Source organism: Lactuca serriola, chromosome 7 (genome assembly GCF_051521515.1).
Source record: "Lactuca serriola cultivar US96UC23 chromosome 7, Lser_US96UC23_V15, whole genome shotgun sequence".
Lineage (NCBI taxonomy): Eukaryota > Viridiplantae > Streptophyta > Magnoliopsida > Asterales > Asteraceae > Lactuca > Lactuca serriola.
The window spans coordinates 137,487,556-137,505,504 of record NC_136414.1 but is presented as its reverse complement, the minus strand read 5'-3'; the positions used below and the strand labels follow the sequence as shown (position 1 = coordinate 137,505,504).

General features: G+C 32.6%; 1 protein-coding gene across 7 annotated transcripts; it reads left to right on the top strand.

Annotated features, from left to right (window-relative positions):
• The first annotated feature begins 381 nt into the window (after positions 1-381).
• Positions 382-16,633, top strand: LOC145061735 (putative importin subunit beta-4). Of its 7 annotated transcripts, none has more exons than XM_079009283.1 (21): positions 382-1,039; positions 1,479-1,611; positions 1,767-1,900; positions 1,982-2,027; positions 2,091-2,303; positions 2,424-2,927; positions 3,516-3,650; positions 3,723-3,938; positions 4,015-4,104; positions 4,191-4,438; positions 4,533-4,621; positions 4,696-4,736; positions 4,922-4,952; positions 5,069-5,191; positions 5,306-5,523; positions 5,587-5,682; positions 5,760-5,872; positions 5,961-6,201; positions 6,286-6,526; positions 6,735-6,818; positions 16,368-16,633. In XM_079009283.1, exons 1-19 carry the CDS (start codon positions 765-767, stop codon positions 6,502-6,504), a joined length of 3,165 nt encoding a protein of 1,054 aa, XP_078865409.1. In that variant the 5' UTR covers positions 382-764; the 3' UTR covers positions 6,505-6,526; positions 6,735-6,818; positions 16,368-16,633. The 7 variants fall into 7 exon arrangements, with proteins under 7 accessions (XP_078865409.1, XP_078865406.1, XP_078865407.1 ...); XM_079009280.1 differs by having other exon boundaries at positions 6,286-6,642; positions 6,741-6,818; XM_079009281.1 differs by having other exon boundaries at positions 6,286-6,642.
• The last annotated feature ends 1,316 nt before the right edge of the window (positions 16,634-17,949 follow it).

Sequence of the window (17,949 nt, the reverse complement as noted above, 5' to 3'; positions counted from 1 at the left end):
AAAAAATGTTATATATAATCATCACAATACAAATGGTAGATTATATTAATGGTCTCTATTATTTGGAGTAATTTACACATTTCGTCCATAACTTTTATTTTTAGCTTCGTATTTTTTCGTTGAACACATTACATGAAAGACTATTTTACCAATCAACATTCATTTTTTAATCTATTTATTATATACCGTTTATTAAAATCAAAATAGGCCACTCGTCCGCTACAAACCCAACCTACGTCTTTCTGTACGTCTCTTTTCTCTAATCGTCAATACCATCCACATCGCCATCTTTCAAGCAAATTGCAATGCCACTTGTATAATACTTATAGCCACATCTAGCTACTTCTTTCAAATTTTAAAAGCCTTGCAAAAAAAGCGGCCAACATCTGGTTTAATCAAAATGTGGAGGAAATAAGCTCAAAACACATACGGACACACACATACACATGCTTTCTCTACTTTCTCTCTCTGACCATTTTCTCTCATCGGCGACTGAGTTTTTTGGGCGAGATTTGCCGTCATTTTGCGTCTCCGGTTACCTTCTCTTTACCACCGTTGTTGGTTACTCTTCTAAACTACGGATTCATTGTTACATGGATCCAAGAGTACCGAATTTTGCGAGAGGTGGTCGATTTGGGGTGGGTTTCGCCGCTGGTGCAAAATGTTTCATTTGCATTTCTGAATCTTCCTCGTAGAAGACCTAATGCTGTTCTCCGATATAGATATACATAGAGGGAGAAAGATAGCAAGGGAGGTACGTAACAATGGCGCAATCATTGGAGCTTCTGATACTTCAATTCTTGATGCCGGACGATGATGCGCGGCGGCAAGCGGAGGACCAAATCAAGCGGATGGTTAGGGATCCAACGGTGGTTCCCGTACTTATCGACCATATACGTACTGCAAAGACTCCTAATGTCCGACAGCTATCTGCCGTTCTCCTCCGTAAGAAGATCAAAGGTCATTGGCCCAATCTTCTGCCTGAACTTCGCCAGCTCGTCATGCAATCTCTCATTGAAAGCATCGCAACGGAAAACAGGTTGCATGAGAATTATTATTGTTTCTGAATTTCTTTTTTGGATTTTATTATGTTTGGTGATGTAATTCTTCATTTTCCTTCATCGATTAATTTTTTTATTTTTATCATAGCTAACTGTAATAAAGTAATAACTTGACTTCCTACATCTTGAAATACGATCTGCATGCTGAAAACTTCAAAGTCAGACACTTCTTGTTTATAAGCGTTCGTTATATCGTTTTTAACTTTTTATACAATGTAAATCACCAACGATCGTGTATATATAGAAAACTTAGGGAAACTACTATGTTATTGTTTCCCTAAGTCAAAACCCATCCAAACAGAACTATATAGAAAGCCTAAAATTTGAATTCAACTCAAAATATAGTACCGATAATCATGTTTTTGATAATGCTAAAGTAGAGGCTGAATGTTTTTTATGGGTATCTTGCATTGTCAGTTCATCTGTGAGACGAGCTAGTGCAAATGCAGCAAGTATCATTGCAAAGTATACAGTTCCACATGGGCAATGGCCAGACCTTCTTCCCTTTATATTCTATTGTAGTCAAAGTGCACAAGAAGATCATAGAGAGGTGCTTCTTTTTATACATTACCTATTCAATTCAGTGGCATGTGTTTTATTTTGGACAAACTAAAAGTGTATATATATATATATATATATATATATATATATATATATATATATATATATATATATATATATATATATATGTCTTCATGATGCCAGGTGGCATTGATGTTGTTCAGCTCCTTAACAGAGACACTTGGGGATTCATTTCGACCATATTTTGCAGATTTTCAATTACTTCTACTCAAATGCCTACATGATAAGATGAGAAGTGTTAGAGTTGCTGCCCTCAAGTAATATTTTATATCAAACTTTCTACTGAGATTATATGTTTTCTAATGTAAAGAATTTTGAAAACTCTATTTATTGAACAGGGCAGTTGGAGCTTTTCTTGAGGCCACTCACGATGAATCTCAAGTGGTTAGTCTTTATATTCCCTGCATTTGTAATGTTCAGAGTAATTTAATTATGATATAACTGCAGGTTAAATTTTGCGAATTTATCCCAAGCATATTGCATGTCTCAAGACAATACCTTGCTTCTGGAGAAGAAGACATTGCCATAATTGCTTTCGAAATATTTGATGATTTGATTGAATTTCCAGCACCCCTTCTTGGAGAATCAATGAAAGCCATAGTTCACTTCTCTCTTGAGGTTTGCTCAAATTCAAATTTGGAATCCACCACTCGTTATCAGGTTAGTAGCTAGCACACTCAAGTTCTTGTGAGATTATTGTCTTTGTTCAATGGGGCAAATAGGAACATATTTTTCCTTATTCAACATGATTTAATTTTAGTCATATGTTTCATGTATCAGGCTATTCAAATTATTTCATGGCTTGCAAAATATCAATCCACTTCTCTTAAGGACCAGGATTTGATAGTTCCAATCCTCCATATTATGTGCCCCATGCTTACAGAAGCAACGAATAGTGACGAAAATGATGATATGTCAGCAGAACGAGCTGTTGCAGAAGTTCTTGATACTATGTCTGTGAAGTTATCAAACCATGTTTTTCCATTTGCTTTTGAGTTTGCTTCTGAAAGCAGTCAGAGTGTTGATCTAAAGTTCCGAGAAGCTTCTATGATGCTTTTGGGGTTGATCACAGAGGGTTGTTTGGAGTTGATAAAAGGAAAGCTTGAAGCCATTTTGTATATTGTCTTTGGGGCTTTAAGAGATCCTAAAGAGATTGTAAGAGGAGCTGCTTCTTTCGCGTTAGGTCAATTTGTCGAGTATCTTCAGCCTGAAATTATATCTCGTTACGAAACCGTTCTCCCTCATATATTCAGGTCCTTACAAGACGCATCTGATGATGTGAAGGTATATTAAGATGATAAATCTGACCTGTTTTGAGGTTGTAGTTGTTACATAGAACTGGATACAACTAAACAAGCTTTCTAGGGATGTTTTTGATGCTGAGGATGAGGAGGGAAATCATGTTTTTTGCACAAACAAGAGACTGAGATTCAAGAGCAAGTCCTTGTTTTCCCCCTTTTGGGAGGGAAAAAATATTAAATTTTTTGTCTAGTTGACATCACTCCCTCCAAGACAAACATAGTACAATCCATTCTATTTAGACATGTCCTATATAACAAATAAATAAACAAAGAATAAAACAAACAAACATAAATTTTTTTAACCTTTTGCCAACTGTTGTTTTGATTGTTACAATTTAAAATCGAGTGTTACCACTCGTTTTCACACCAATCCTCCCAAGTACTCCCATAATTTCCAAGGATTTACCAACAAGAGAATAAAAGAAAAAGCAAAAAAACTTAAGTGACATCATGGCCATGATTCCTATTATATGCATGGAACCTACTCGAGCTTTTTACACTCTGCCATTGTGGGCAAAATTTCTTTTCTAATATTTTTCAACAAATCTCAACAACATAGTTCTTTTTGCAGGAGAAATCATACTATGCATTGGCATCATTTTGTGAGAACATGGGTGAAGAAATCATCCTGTTTATTGATCCTCTGATGGGGAAACTACTTGTTGCTCTCCAAAATAGCCCAAAAAAGTTACACGAAACATGTTTGGTAATGATGCATCTTTCATGCTTTACTTATATCTGTCAAAGAACTTATCAAACTTCTTTTCAATTTTTCTAGTCTGCGATTAGTTCAGTTGCATCTGCTACCCAGAAAGCATTTCTCCCCTATGTTGAAAGGGTTTTGGAACTGATGAAAACTTTCATGGTGCTTACAAATGAAGAGGACCTGTGTTCACGAGCAAGGGCTACTGAATTGGTGGGGATAGTTGCAATGATTGCAGGAAAGGACAAAATGGAATCGGTTTTACCATTTTTTATTGAAGCTGCAATTTCCGTAATAACTCTATCATTATCTCCATAAATAATTCATCGTTACTAGTCTGAAGTGATTTGACTTATTAACATATTAGGGGTATGGGCTGGAGTGCAGTACACTTCGTGAGTATACTCATGGGTTTTTTAGCATCGTGGCAGAAATTTTGGAAGATGGAATGGTTCAGGTATGTAATCATTAATTGTGAATTATTTTCTAAAAGTTTGAAAAATGTTTTGAATTTTGATGTGTGACTTGATATATTGTACACAGTATCTTCCATATGTTGTACCTTTGGCATTCTCTTCTTGCAATCTTGATGATGGATTTGCTGATAAAGTTGATGATTCTGATGAGGATGAAGATCTTATTGGATTTGCTACAGTTTCTTCTGATGATGAATCCCAAGATGAACCAAGAGTACAAAATATCAATATAAGAACTGGTGTTTTGGATGAAAAGGCTGCTGCAACTCAAGCCCTTGGTCTACTTGCCTTTCATACAAAGAATGCCTATGACCCGTATCCTTTTCACTTATTTCTATATTACTATGTCAATATAATTAACAAGAATCTATCTAGAAGGTTAGAACTGTAATTTTCTATTTACCTCAAGATATTTGGAAGAGACCCTGAAGATTATGGTGAAGCATTCCATCTACTTCCATGAAAATGTCCGACTTCAGGCCATGACTGGTTTGAAACGTAAGTCTATGATGATTCTCTTCAAGAATGGTTGTTTCTTCCATCTCTGAAAATCAGTTGCTTTATGATTGTAGATACTCTAACAGCTGCTCATGCATGCTTACAATGTCATGATGTAAGTGCGTACTTCATAACCCATCATTCTTTTTTAGAAATGGTTTTGGTTATTTTAGTTATTTTCTTTTGCATATGAATGAAGAAGCTATTTTATTTGTCTACATATGGCATTGGAATAATAAGCCATCTTATGATGCAATATTTTGACCTTTGACCATCTAATGCTTACATTCACCTTTACAGGATGGGGAATCACAGACAAAACAAATTCTTGGTAAGTCCATATATCGTTATTGTGAATCCCTTGTGGGATTTTTATGTGATGATTTTTTTTAAAGACGAAAGAAATTCTTAGTTACTTGATCTTTTAAAATGTATCAAAATGTCCAGATTCTATTATGAAAATTTACATCAAGACGATGAATGAAGATGATGACAAGGATGTGGTTGCTCAAGCTTGCATGAGTGTAGCACATATCACCAAGGATTTTGGATATGTTGCAGTTGAATCTCGTAAGAAGTTTTATTATTTAATTTCTTTTTATGAGTTTCTTACACTAATTGTTTTTAGATTTACTAACTTCTCAAATGTCCTCATTCTCATTTGTTTTAAATTTTAAAACTCAGACATGCATCAGCTTGTGGAGTCAACTCTGGCATTGCTGTGGAAAAACTCAGTATGTCAGAAAGTAAAATCTGGCATTGATATCGAAGATGATGATCATGGACATAGTGAAATGCTCTTGGATGCTATTACAGATCTTCTTCTTGCTTTTTCCAAGGCCATGGGTTCCGAATTTGCACCTTTCTTTGAACCTCTGTTTGATCCACTAATGGATTTCTTGGTGAGCTTTTCCAAATTTTTTTGAAACTTTACTCTTTTCTCAAAACTTATTGGGGTCTTGCAGAAAGAATCATACTCACCACAAGATAGGACAATCGTGGTTGCATGTCTGGCTGAAGTTGCTCAGCATATGGGCACTACATTTTCTACCTATGTAAATGTAATCTTTTTTTGGCTAATCTTGATTTTTTTTGTTTCCGTAAAATGTAATAAATTGAATATCGGATCCATTTCCAGACGTTGATGCCATTGGTACTTAGAGAATTAGATTCACCATCAGCAACCAATAGGAGGAATGCTGCATTTTGTGTTGGAGAAATGTGCAAGAATGGTGGCGAATATGGTCTTAAGTATCCTTTATAAATATTTTTTGATTCTACTACTTTTAAAGTTTTTTTATGTTAAATCTTTCAGTTGATGCTTTCACTTATTCATCAGATACTTGGATGATGTGTTGCCATGCCTCTTTCTATTGTTTGAAGAATCTGAGAAAGACCATGCAGTAAGGGACAATGCAGCAGGTGCAGTTGCAAAGATTATTATGGCCCACCAAAACTCCGTCCCACTATATCGGGTCCTCCCTATACTCCTCAAAGTTCTTCCTTTAAAAAAAGATTATGAGGAATCCATCCCTGTTTATAACTGCATTTGCAACCTTATTTTCTCATCCAACCAACAGGTACTTTTTTAAAATGTGTTTTCCTTCCACTCACAATATACATATAAACTAAGAAAATAATCATACTACCAACTATTGAAACAGATCCTTGAGCTAGTTCCAGATTTGGTTATGGTATTTGCAGAAGCAGCCATGTCACCACTCGAAACACGTGAAGTTAAAATTCAAATAGGAGGGGCTCTCTCTCACTTATTATCACTTTTTGGTAGAGAAATGCATCCAATCTTGAGAAACCTCCCACCAACATATGCACGTGCATTAGCTGCTATTTTACCAAAAAGTTTTTGGCCATCACTCTCATAGGATAACCATCATTTTAGACCGGGTAAACAGTTTGCAAACTAGTTTCTCATAGTTGTGTTCATAGCATTAAGTTTCCCACAAACCACCCTGTGATTAAAAACATCTTGTAGTGTAACCATGATGAAAGAAAGAAAAACTGTAAGTATGAATTGGTAAATGAATGAAAGTTGTGCAAATGATAAATCATCTTGCAATAATGATCCATTGACTAGTACTATATTGATTGCTAGATGCAGGTTTTGGTGTAAAACTTTGAAACATCACCATTTTCCAACAGAGCCATATGTTTCTTCTCTTCCCTCGTTTGGTGAAAGGTACTCTGATTTATTTTTGCCATCATCCGAATGTTTGTTTAAAACATATTCATTAGCCCGTTTCATAGTATTTTCTTTGTACAAATCCAAGTCAATTTGCTCAAAGAAAATCAATAATAATGCTAAAGTTCCTTTCCCAAAAGAACAAAAAAGATCAAAGATGATGTGGATGAAGATAATGAAGCCAATGGAAACAATATGAGCAACATACACTTTCTGTTGCGAATTCAAATAACAATCTCCAACTTCAAAACTAAGAGGAGTTAACTGCAACAAGTGGAAATCAACAATGTAAATATGATAAAAACACCAAAACACATAAAATGTACAGAAGATTGAATAACAAAACATAATTGTTATTGAACTCAACAAGACTGGAAATAAAAAATAACCACTATACGAAGTTTTAACTAAAAGTCTAATTTAGGTAACAAACTTTAGAATGATCATAATGGATATGAACTTAAGTTCTACACTTAAGTTCTCCATCTATTGATGGTTCCAACATGTGCAGTGGTGGCCTACAAAATAGTGGTTTGGGCCCGAAAAAGGGTGCCAACCGTTTCCAACGTAGCCATGGACGTTGACTCTTCAAAGAGTGGGGTATTGTTATGATTCCACATTGGTCGAAATTAAATTAAGTGGGTAGCTTATAAGTCCAGGTGTCCCTCCTACAAACAAGCTTTTGGGAGTGAGTTCTATACTTGGGTAGATTTACCTATATTTGATTTTGAGTAACAAGATAGCTACCTAACTTATTCGAATCAAACCTTTAAATTTAATATAAAATCATTAAATTCCATAAGTATCAATAAACCAAAGGATAGAGAAATACGACTCAAATAACCAAGGGAAAGGGTAGATTTACCTGTATTCGATTCGAAAGATATAAAATCCATAAATCAAAATCAAGAGTTTAAAAATTCAAAAATCTTATCCATAAAAAGTAATAACCAAATCCGATGTCAATGGCTTACTAATGATAGACTATAACAAGAAAATTTTATTCCATAATCCAAAACAAAGGATATTTTAAAAGTATCCTAAACAAATTAAATTAAGGTTCGAAGTATCCAAACCAAAACATAAGGGTATTATATAACTCATAGATCCAAACATATCTAAAAGGCTAAACATTGTTTAGCAAATATTTACAAACTCATATCAAACCTCCAAAAGGGTAAATGCGAAATAAAACACAATATAATATGCAATGCATGCAACCATTCCTTTCCATTCTCATCAAGTCCAAACTTACCAAAACTGATGGTTAATAATAGAGCTCATAAGTAACCCTCCCTTTTTGCTCATGATACTAGGCACTAGTGAAACATCCCACTAGGTCAAACAAAGGGTTGTGATCCATACTTGTGCAAATGAAGATTATCTAGAAATCTACTCACAACGGCTAACATGACTTACTATCAATATGGGTACCCAAGATCTCTTAGTCCACCCATCCGAGCATGTACACAACAAGTAAGATGTTCAAAATCATTTCAAAATTATGTATATAGTTTATAGAAGCAAGAAACATAAAAAAATGATTATTGGTACACACATAGCAAATAAGTAAACAATACGCATTATTAATGAAATCAATTTCCGATATATATATATATATATATATATATATATATATATATATATATATATATATATATATATATATATAGACAAAGCATACTTCAAACGGAAAATCAAACATCAGGTGTGAATAATATGAGGACTTGTGCTCTCGACAAACTCACCTTGATATCTTAGCAACGTAACAACACCTTCCAAGATGAATGCCCTTTAGTCAAGTAGTCAACACATATGGATTTCAAACATGGATTACTAAAAGACCAAAATTCCGTTACTGATCATCTCATAACCTACGTCAAATAACCTTTTTTCCTAACATATATTCATTGTATAAAGACTAATTGCATGGATTCGGAACCGAAATCGGAACCGGCAGTTCTTGAAGTGTTGGAACCGAAACCAATTACACCGGTTCGTTGAATTTTGAAAGCGGTCTTAAACCCGCCAGTACCGGTTCCGCTATCGGGTATCCAGTTTAAAAATTCTAGTAACTAGTGAAAATCAATACTCAATCAATCTCAATCTCATAACAGTTCAAACAACAAATCATCATTTAACAGGTTTAGTTCAAATTGTTTACAAAACAAGTTTTAGAATAAACTCTTTAAACTCGACATAAAGCCTTTTCAAAGCAACCCACCTGATATTGGGCCATTTGTGAAACTTGTAAGAAACAAGCAAGCTTCCTCTTATTTTATAAAGTAAGAAAGCCACCGGTGTTCTTACCACCGGACGATGTGGGACGCACACCATCTTTGTTGATATGAGAACTCACAAACTTTTTGTATATCAAGCAACTTGGGACGGTAATTACAAACAAAAGAAGTTTACTACTTATTCACCTACACAACAATATAACAATATACCTATCATATGTTTTTTATATGTATATATAGCCTATTATATATCTTTTTCTTAATTATCTGCTTAAAAACAAAATTTGCGAACTTCGTATCTAATAAAACGTAAATTACTTGTTATTCAATTAAAAGGCAAAGGAAAATGATTATCAACATGTCTCAATATCAAAATAACATGTGTGTATGTATATACACACACACACATACCGGTCCCGCGAGTGCCCAACGGGTAGTGGTTCTGGAAAAATGAGAACCAAAATTGAACCGCTTAAGGTGGTTCGAAAACTTTAGGAACCGGAGAGGCGATTTCGGTTGCGATAGCGGGTACCTGTTCTGTTGCTCACCCCTAAGTCTAATACACGAGCCATGTGAATTTAGGCTTCAGATTCACACATTCTGTGTGCATCTTGCACACAACTCAAACATGCAAATGACGTCATTATTCCATTGTACTTTCACCTAGTTACTTTTGGTCCTTTGTTCAAAAAGTTGTACTAAATTTTTGGGACTAATATCATGTCTAACATGTATTAAGCACTTCATCATTTCCCCGGTTAATCATTGAACCCAAATTAATACATTTCCAAATGTTGATATTACCCAAGGCTCTATCTAGAGGGGTTATGGAGCCTTTTTGCACAAATATCCATGATTGACCAAAAGTAATGACATCCATCATGTATGAATCGATATGTTAACTAGCTGTGATACACAATTTATGCTTGTAATCTATCCCATATGGTTGTAGGTCCTTCATTTCAACTATGAAGTCCTCAATTTCGATTTCATATTTGGATGCTAAGTAGAATTTGGAGCGTTCCAAAAAGTTGGAGATCCAACTACAAGAAAACAAATAGGCCGATATAACATTTCTTTAGTGTATTTCAAATCTATTTTTATATAGGGTACCAAAGAAATCTTGATTTGAATTGTCATTTTTTACTAATGCTCTTTCTTTATCCGGAAGACCTAGAATTCTAACCTTGTGTCTAGACGATCGGGCCAATGGACTGTCTAAGGTAGACAGTTTCTATGGGGTGTAGGCCTCTCCAAAAGTAACTAAGGCGTGCAAAGGTTTCCTCGGCCCGACGAAAATTTTCCCTTGAGTGCAAAGGAAAAAGGGAGCTTGATTTTAAGATCCACCTGTAGAGTAGGGACGAAAGTTGGCCTTCGTGATCTGAGGGTGCCGAGTGGAACAAAAGTTCCCAAAATGACCAAACACCAAAATATTATATTGAATCAATTTGGATTCATAGATTTTCCTTTTCATTTAAGATCATGTCCATTTCCTAGTGAATCCAAATAAATTCCATGGACATAGATTTACTCATAAGGGTTGCTTGTACCCTTGTTCGATAATACAAACCTTGGAATGACCATTTGTCATGTTTAAAACCCTAAATCTTCAAATTTCATGAATTTGGGCATCTACCTTGGGATCAACACATCAAATTCACAAATTTCATGAGTTTGGGCATCTACCTTGGGATCAATACATCAAATTCACCATATGATCATAGATCTCAATCAATTGCTTGCTCATGAACTCAATTACCTCTATCAGTAGGGTTCATGGTTGGATTTAAACTCATGTTCATTAATAGGAATGATGTTTTGAGCCTACGACCGTGTAGAATATCGCAGAATGGATTAGAAAACAAACCCTAGTTGAAGTCATCCAAAAAAATTTGGATTATCTCTCCCTACCCAAACCCTAGTTTAAGCATAAATTGGTTTTTGAGAAGAATTGTACCTTGCAACACTAGGAAACTTCCAATCAAGATTTGATTTTACTTAAAACTCTTTACGTCCAATATTAGTAGGTTAAATCCTTGAAATTGTTATGTCTCCCTTCTCTAGCTCCCAAATGTGATGAAGAATAATGAAAAGGGGGAATGGGGAGTTGGGGTCCTAATACAAGTTCTACTTATCCTAAATTGGCCACTTGACTTATACATCTTGTTAATCGGCCACCATCTTATAAATGTTGCAACTAGACTTTGAGTATTTCCATATTTTGTCATTTCCTACCATTTTTGATATTTTTATTCTAAGTACCAAGTAAGTGAGTCAACTCTTGGTCAAACTTAACTTTCTACAATTTGTCAAATTTAACAATTATATATATGTTAAATTTAACTTTTGTCTCCTCAAATTTATATATTTACTAGTTATATGAAGTTTATATTATTGTTATTATTATTTATTTTTATTTTTTATTCCTAAAAAATAGTATTCACTAAAAAGGGAAAAAATTCTAGGCACATTTGGAGGATGTTACATAATCATTGATAACTAAAAGTTCCTTGAAAATTTGCAAATATTAGCTACCATGATTACATCCACTGAATTTGAATGACATTAACTTTATTCGTGAACTTCCCTGTGAAGTTTAGGAATTTACTAGATTTAATATCATTCATTTGAGTGATAATCAATTCTCTACCAATATACCCGAATGAATTGGAGAAAAAAATAGACATTTAATGGTTTTGAGATTACAAAAAATAAATTCACCGGAAGAATTCCATGATCTTTATGCACAAAACTTTAAATCATAAAATTTTGGTTGTTTCATAGACCAATTTGATGAGAACGGTCCATCATTGTCTAGGGAAGTTTATTGTCATGGCTAGTAGTAACCTTTGAATAATACTCTCAGTGGGGTATTCTAGAAAAGCATTGGAAACATAATAAAGTTCTATTTGTTGGATTATGATGTATATTCAAATACATAAAGTCATAGTAAGAATTAGAAGAATTAACAATAAAACTCATCATGTTCTTCCAAGGATTCGTGCTCACTGATAACTTGCAACAAAAGAAGCTACATGAAGAAATTACGAATTGTGTACTTTGTCTTGGATGTTCTTGAGACTCTAAAGTAGAATTCCTCTATCATTTCACACCCTTATGTGGTAGTCAATGCCAATAGCTTGATAATATCCTTGCCCTTGCCTTGCTTATATAGACTACAAAAGAGATATACATATCGATTTCTTGTTGTCCAAGAAAGACAAAACCCTAGCTGGAGTTTCTAGGTGTCGGTAAAGGTGAGAAGGATGGAGGAGAGACATTCAAATATGAGTGAGCTTGATAGGGAAGCTTTATATAAGCTTACCCTAATCGTACCTGATCAAGAAGAAATTCAGTTTGAATAATGACATAATTATCAATTAATTAAATACATAATTATATACTCATAATTCAAATATCCCTATTTTCTAGTAAAGTTCCTTTTTTATAGTTTATAATTAAACCATCAATGATGAATAACAAAAAAATCCTCATATTTATTATTCTTGCTATTTTAGATGTGCAACCCAATATTCCTATGTGTTATTAGTAGTGTTACCATCTTGTTGTGTCGGTGTGCATATTTCTAACAGACTCCTACTTGCACATGATACAATGATTGTATAACATCACTCCAAAAGTAGCATATGGTATGACAACCAAATACCCATTTTTTCTTGGGGGGTTGTTATTCACAGCCGGATTTAAAGGTCAAAACCATATTTCATAAAGTGAAAATCACTTTCACTTTTCAAACCCATATTTATATGACCTTTATAATCATTATTGCATATTTCATAACTTATTAAATTACACAACATTTAAAACTTTATTTTGCCTAATATTTGCGATTTTCCTTTTTATTTTTTAGTACAATCAGTGTTATATATAAATCTACATCTTAACGCCGTTTTTTTTTTTCTTATTTTTTATTTTTTAATCTATGAAATATATAATGTCTTTAGAATCCCCCACAATATATATATATATATATATATATATATATATATATATATATATATATATATATATATATATATATTATTTTTTTTAATTAAAAATATTTTAGACAAATCAAACATTAATATTATATAAAAAAATATCTTATTTCCTAGTTTACAAACAGTTGTCACCTGTCGTCGGATCAACGTTAGACTAACAACAAATTCGGTGATATTTTCTGGTTATGTTCACAACTTAATAGAACAAACATTATAACTCACATTTCTTTGATAAATAAATCTAACTATAATCAAATCAAAATAATATAACTATATTTATATTTATGATCCTTTAAGTTATCTAACATTTTTAATAATAATCTATTGTCATTTTATTGTGGTGTATATCAATTTCATAACAATCAAATTAAAAATCATATAACTATATTTATATTTATCGTCCATTAAGTTGTTGTTTGTGTTTAGAACCGCTCCAGGGATCTTACCATTGGCTAAAATGAGCTAGCCTATATCTATGATTTTATAACTCTTAGGAATGGATTTTGTGTTGACTAGTTCTGACAGTGAAGAAAAAAAACATATAACTGTTACAAATGCTAGAAATATTAGTGGTAATAGTCAACATTTTGGGATATGTTTAAGGATCATGAGGCTTCAAAAATATTTAAAGATTCTGAATATGATTCAAGGATCCTGCCCTTAACAATATTTTATTGTTAATTTTAATAAATTTTTAGTAAAATTAAAATATATCAGTGTTCGACAAAACAATGGTAAATAAAAATGCAAAAATTTATTTATTGTAGTTGTGTTTGGCCTTAAATAGTTATAATTATGTTTTTTTAATATTTTTTTTGATTGACATTAACTACAATAAAAGAAAAAATTACTAGGCATCATCGATATAAACAATATCATAATTTTACTAATTATTTATGTAGAAATTAATTAACTAGGTGAAGCCAATATCACTGCATATCGCTTAAAAAATAATCGAAGATTAATACGCTTATTCAATAGAGGAAATAAACGCAAAATAGTAATATAAAACTAATCATGTATAAATAAAAAGATCACTGATAGTTTATAACAAAATAAAATTTATTATAAGAAATTTTATTTAAATATTATACTATAAACAAAATGTGTACAAAAATAAGGTGTATTACACTATCTTAAGCTTTGTGAACTTGTACTGTTACATAAAAATTGAAATTATATAATGATAAATGTTAATATCAAAATTAATTATTTTTAACAGAAAAGTGAAAATGATTTTAAAAGTTGTGGGTGTAATTATAACTTGTCATTCGTGTTTCACCCTTCATGATTAATACATTATTAATATAATATTTTTATACTTTTAACTTTTATTTTAGTGGTTTTGACTTGACCATGGTTTTTAACATGGTGTATTTAGAATGCCCCTTTTTCTTGATATCGATATGAATGTGATACATGTAATAATGCCAATCTAAAACATTCAATATTTTGTTTCCCAGTATAGATTCTAGTAAATAACTAGTATTCGGAGAAGTAAATAAACATGCAAATGGGGTACAATAATACATTAATAAATATAAACGCTTCAGATATATATTACGATAACATTATAATTATTCTATCAGTTAAAGTGTACAGGTTTCAGAACTCTCGTTTAACACAACTATGCTAATAATATTTTAATTTAAATAAGAACATGAATCTTGACCGCAAACATGAATCGTGTTTATCATTTCGGAAGTCAATATCATGTAACTCTTTACAATGAGATCTTCCTCACTTACCAAGGGTAAAAAAGAAACATGCCTTTTGTTCATCTCAAATGTTTAAGAATGTTCATGAATATCATCCAATGAGTCTTACTAGGATTGGCATGATATAGACTCGTCATGTTCAAGGTATACAACACATTACACCTTGTACATAACATGAAACACATGATCGATCCGTAACTGAAGCATATGGGACTTTGCTCCTTTTATTCAGCTCCTCAATGGAATGGTGACTTTGAGCTTTGCTTAGTCCTAAATCATGACGGTAGATGTAAACTCTTTTGGAGCCATGTGTCTTAAATCTCTTTAATATCTTATTTATGTACATACTTTGACTTAACCCAATGAGTGGTCTCATCTTTTTTCTTCTGTTTATTCCTTACACATTATTACAAATGTTAGTATTGTATCCTGTGTTCAATACTTAAGGAATTAGAAATAAAAGGTTTATGAAGTCATAAATATACCTGAACGGTGAGACCCCTTGGCTTTAAGCTTCATTAGCTTCTTCATTTCTTTTTGATAGCTAAGCCTACCATGTCTAGTTTCCTTGTAGTGGAAACAAAATACCTCATTAGGATTCCTAGATCGAGGTATCTCAGAATTAGCCTTACCCTTAGGAGAGTTTGACTGTTTCCTATTGCGCTTCCATTGGGAGTAGCAATGTTGTAGGGTTTGGATTTGGCCATGTTAAACTCTATCGTCTTCAACATGCCATGTAATACCAAGATAGACATATGCATTTTGTTCGTGTTGTAGTTCAAGACAAACTCATCATATAAACTAGTCAACAAGTTAATGATAAAAAATCCATGACTAGCTCCCAACTTAGATGAAAGCCTTACCTTCATAATTGGTCAATTTACACATTTATTTTCAATAGGTAGACATTGACGCTACCTTCCTGCGACATCTTACATCCTATTAGGGCTTTCATGGTATCAAATTTGCTTTTTCCTAACCTCCCTCTGGAACATGTCGTTAAGCTACTTGATTATGTCATAAGTAACTAAGATGTTCCAAGATCTTTTAGAGCCCAAGAATCATGGTGACTAACATGAGACACACCACATCATTTGAGTCGTTGAGATGTTTTTCGTACTTGTCTCTAACAATCCTAATGCATTTATAGCTAAAGGAGCCCTATGAATAGGTTCCTCAGTTGCGTGAAGCATCTTCACAAACTTGATCACCACTCTCAAGTTTCAAAACCAATGAACATAGCTCATGATATTCAACTTATCCTTTTTGAGGAGACCTCACAACAAAAAATTCATAACATACAAAATTTATAAAAGTAGATTTCAAATTTTAGTTAGCGATTTAATTATTATCCTTATAAAATATATGCTCAAACACAATTATTTTAACGAGACTAGGATCAATATTTCAGTTATAGTTATAGTTATGAAAATGTTTTTCGTAATCGCAAAAATGAGTTATTTAGATAGGTAACCATTTTACCAAATCCAATTTCTTTGAAATTCTGAGGTACTTACAAGATTCATTGACATTCATTATGTTATGTGACATGTTAATCACTTTCACGCTTATCCGTTATTGTGACAGGTTTACTATGGATCACAAATCAAGAAGTTAATCAACCAAATAGAAACACATGATATCGACCCAAGACTCTTGGGTATTGAGAACACCACATCACCATCCCTAAAGCTTAACCGATTTGTTTGGCTTTGAACTTCCCAAGCCAAAAGACTATTAGTTAAAGTGTGTGTTTCAATATGTATAGCGTGAGATTTACATATTGAAAAAAACATTTCTTTTTCTTAATTAACATTTAAAATTTTGATTTTTTGCATAAAGAATATTTAAACAAAATTTGAACTTTTTATAAAGACAATTTTGTAATTTCCAATTTTAATTTGCAAATGTTGTTTGTTAAATCGTTAAGAAATGATGTCTTTTAACTTTAATTTGAAGATTTTCTAGCATGTCAAATATAGACAAATCATAAAATAAAAAGAAAACCACACACAAATTATGGTAACAATTGCCTCATTATGTGTTTTTCTGATGACCAAACACGTGGATAAATATGATCATTCTAGGTACAAAACAACCATAAAGTGGTATGTTGATTTCCATTAAAACCACCATCATCGATGTGATACTCGGATGGACGCTCGCTAAGATCTCAGTCGCTATGAGTTCGGATGGTTGTCTTTTGTCTTCAAAACTACACTTTATTTGCTAGTACAGTTTGCTATTGCTTATATTCTTATCACATATTGACATATAAAAGTTACATTACATGAAAAGTATTTTAACGACGCATAGGTTGCACAAAATAATTACAAAACCGAAATGACTACCAAAAACATCACAATCGTAGGTCTAACAAAGACACTATGTTACTAGATCCATGTAATAGAAAATAACAATATTTTTTGACATCCTCTCTAATAAACGAAAGTTTTTTTTTTTTTGCCACATTCTTCATTTTGACACTTGTCTTTTGTGAGAGTTTTAGAATTTTTATTTTTCACTTGTCATTATTTAAGGATATCAATTTTCTTAAAATAAAATACAATAAAAATGTAATGGGTTCTATAAGGAAATAAAATCATCCTATTAAATTGATAACAAATTCTCATAAATACTCCAAACGATTTAATTTCTTTTGCAAATGTAATGTTCCAAAAGATTACATTCTGTTATGTAAAGTATTACTTTATAAAATATTAAATGTTTATATATTGATATTAAATTTTTATTTTTAATAAACCCGTGTAATATACTGGTCTGACACCTAGTTTGTAATAAATCAGATTCCTCGACAGTTATCCAAAAGTTAGGGGTGTTCGCGGTGAGTTTTGGTGTGTTTAGATTCAAAACCATGTGGTTTGATATTTTTGGAAACCATAAACTGCGTTGCAAAAGTTCTAAACTACATTATGTGGTGCAAAACGGTTTGGTGAGGTGCGGACGGTTTTGGTGCGGTTCATAAACATACAAGATCTTTCAAATACAAATGTCATGAAGTTATTTTCAACTTTAAATATATAATTATAGTTACGGTAAATGTTTTTTAACTATAAAATATCTTTTCTTTCTTCTTTTCTTTTGCCAAACAAATTACCTCTACCACCACTTTACTACCATCAACAGACTCCTACCCACCGGTATGTGT

Excerpts from the sequence above, each read along its gene's own strand:
- LOC145061735 (XM_079009283.1), top strand. The coding sequence starts at position 765 with ATGGCGCAATCATTGGAGCTTCTGATACTTCAATTCTTGATGCCGGAC. Across the intron at positions 3,651-3,722 it reads AGTTACACGAAACATGTTTG|TCTGCGATTAGTTCAGTTGC; the intron begins GTAATGATGCAT and ends CAATTTTTCTAG. Across the intron at positions 5,683-5,759 it reads CATTTTCTACCTATGTAAAT|ACGTTGATGCCATTGGTACT; the intron begins GTAATCTTTTTT and ends ATCCATTTCCAG.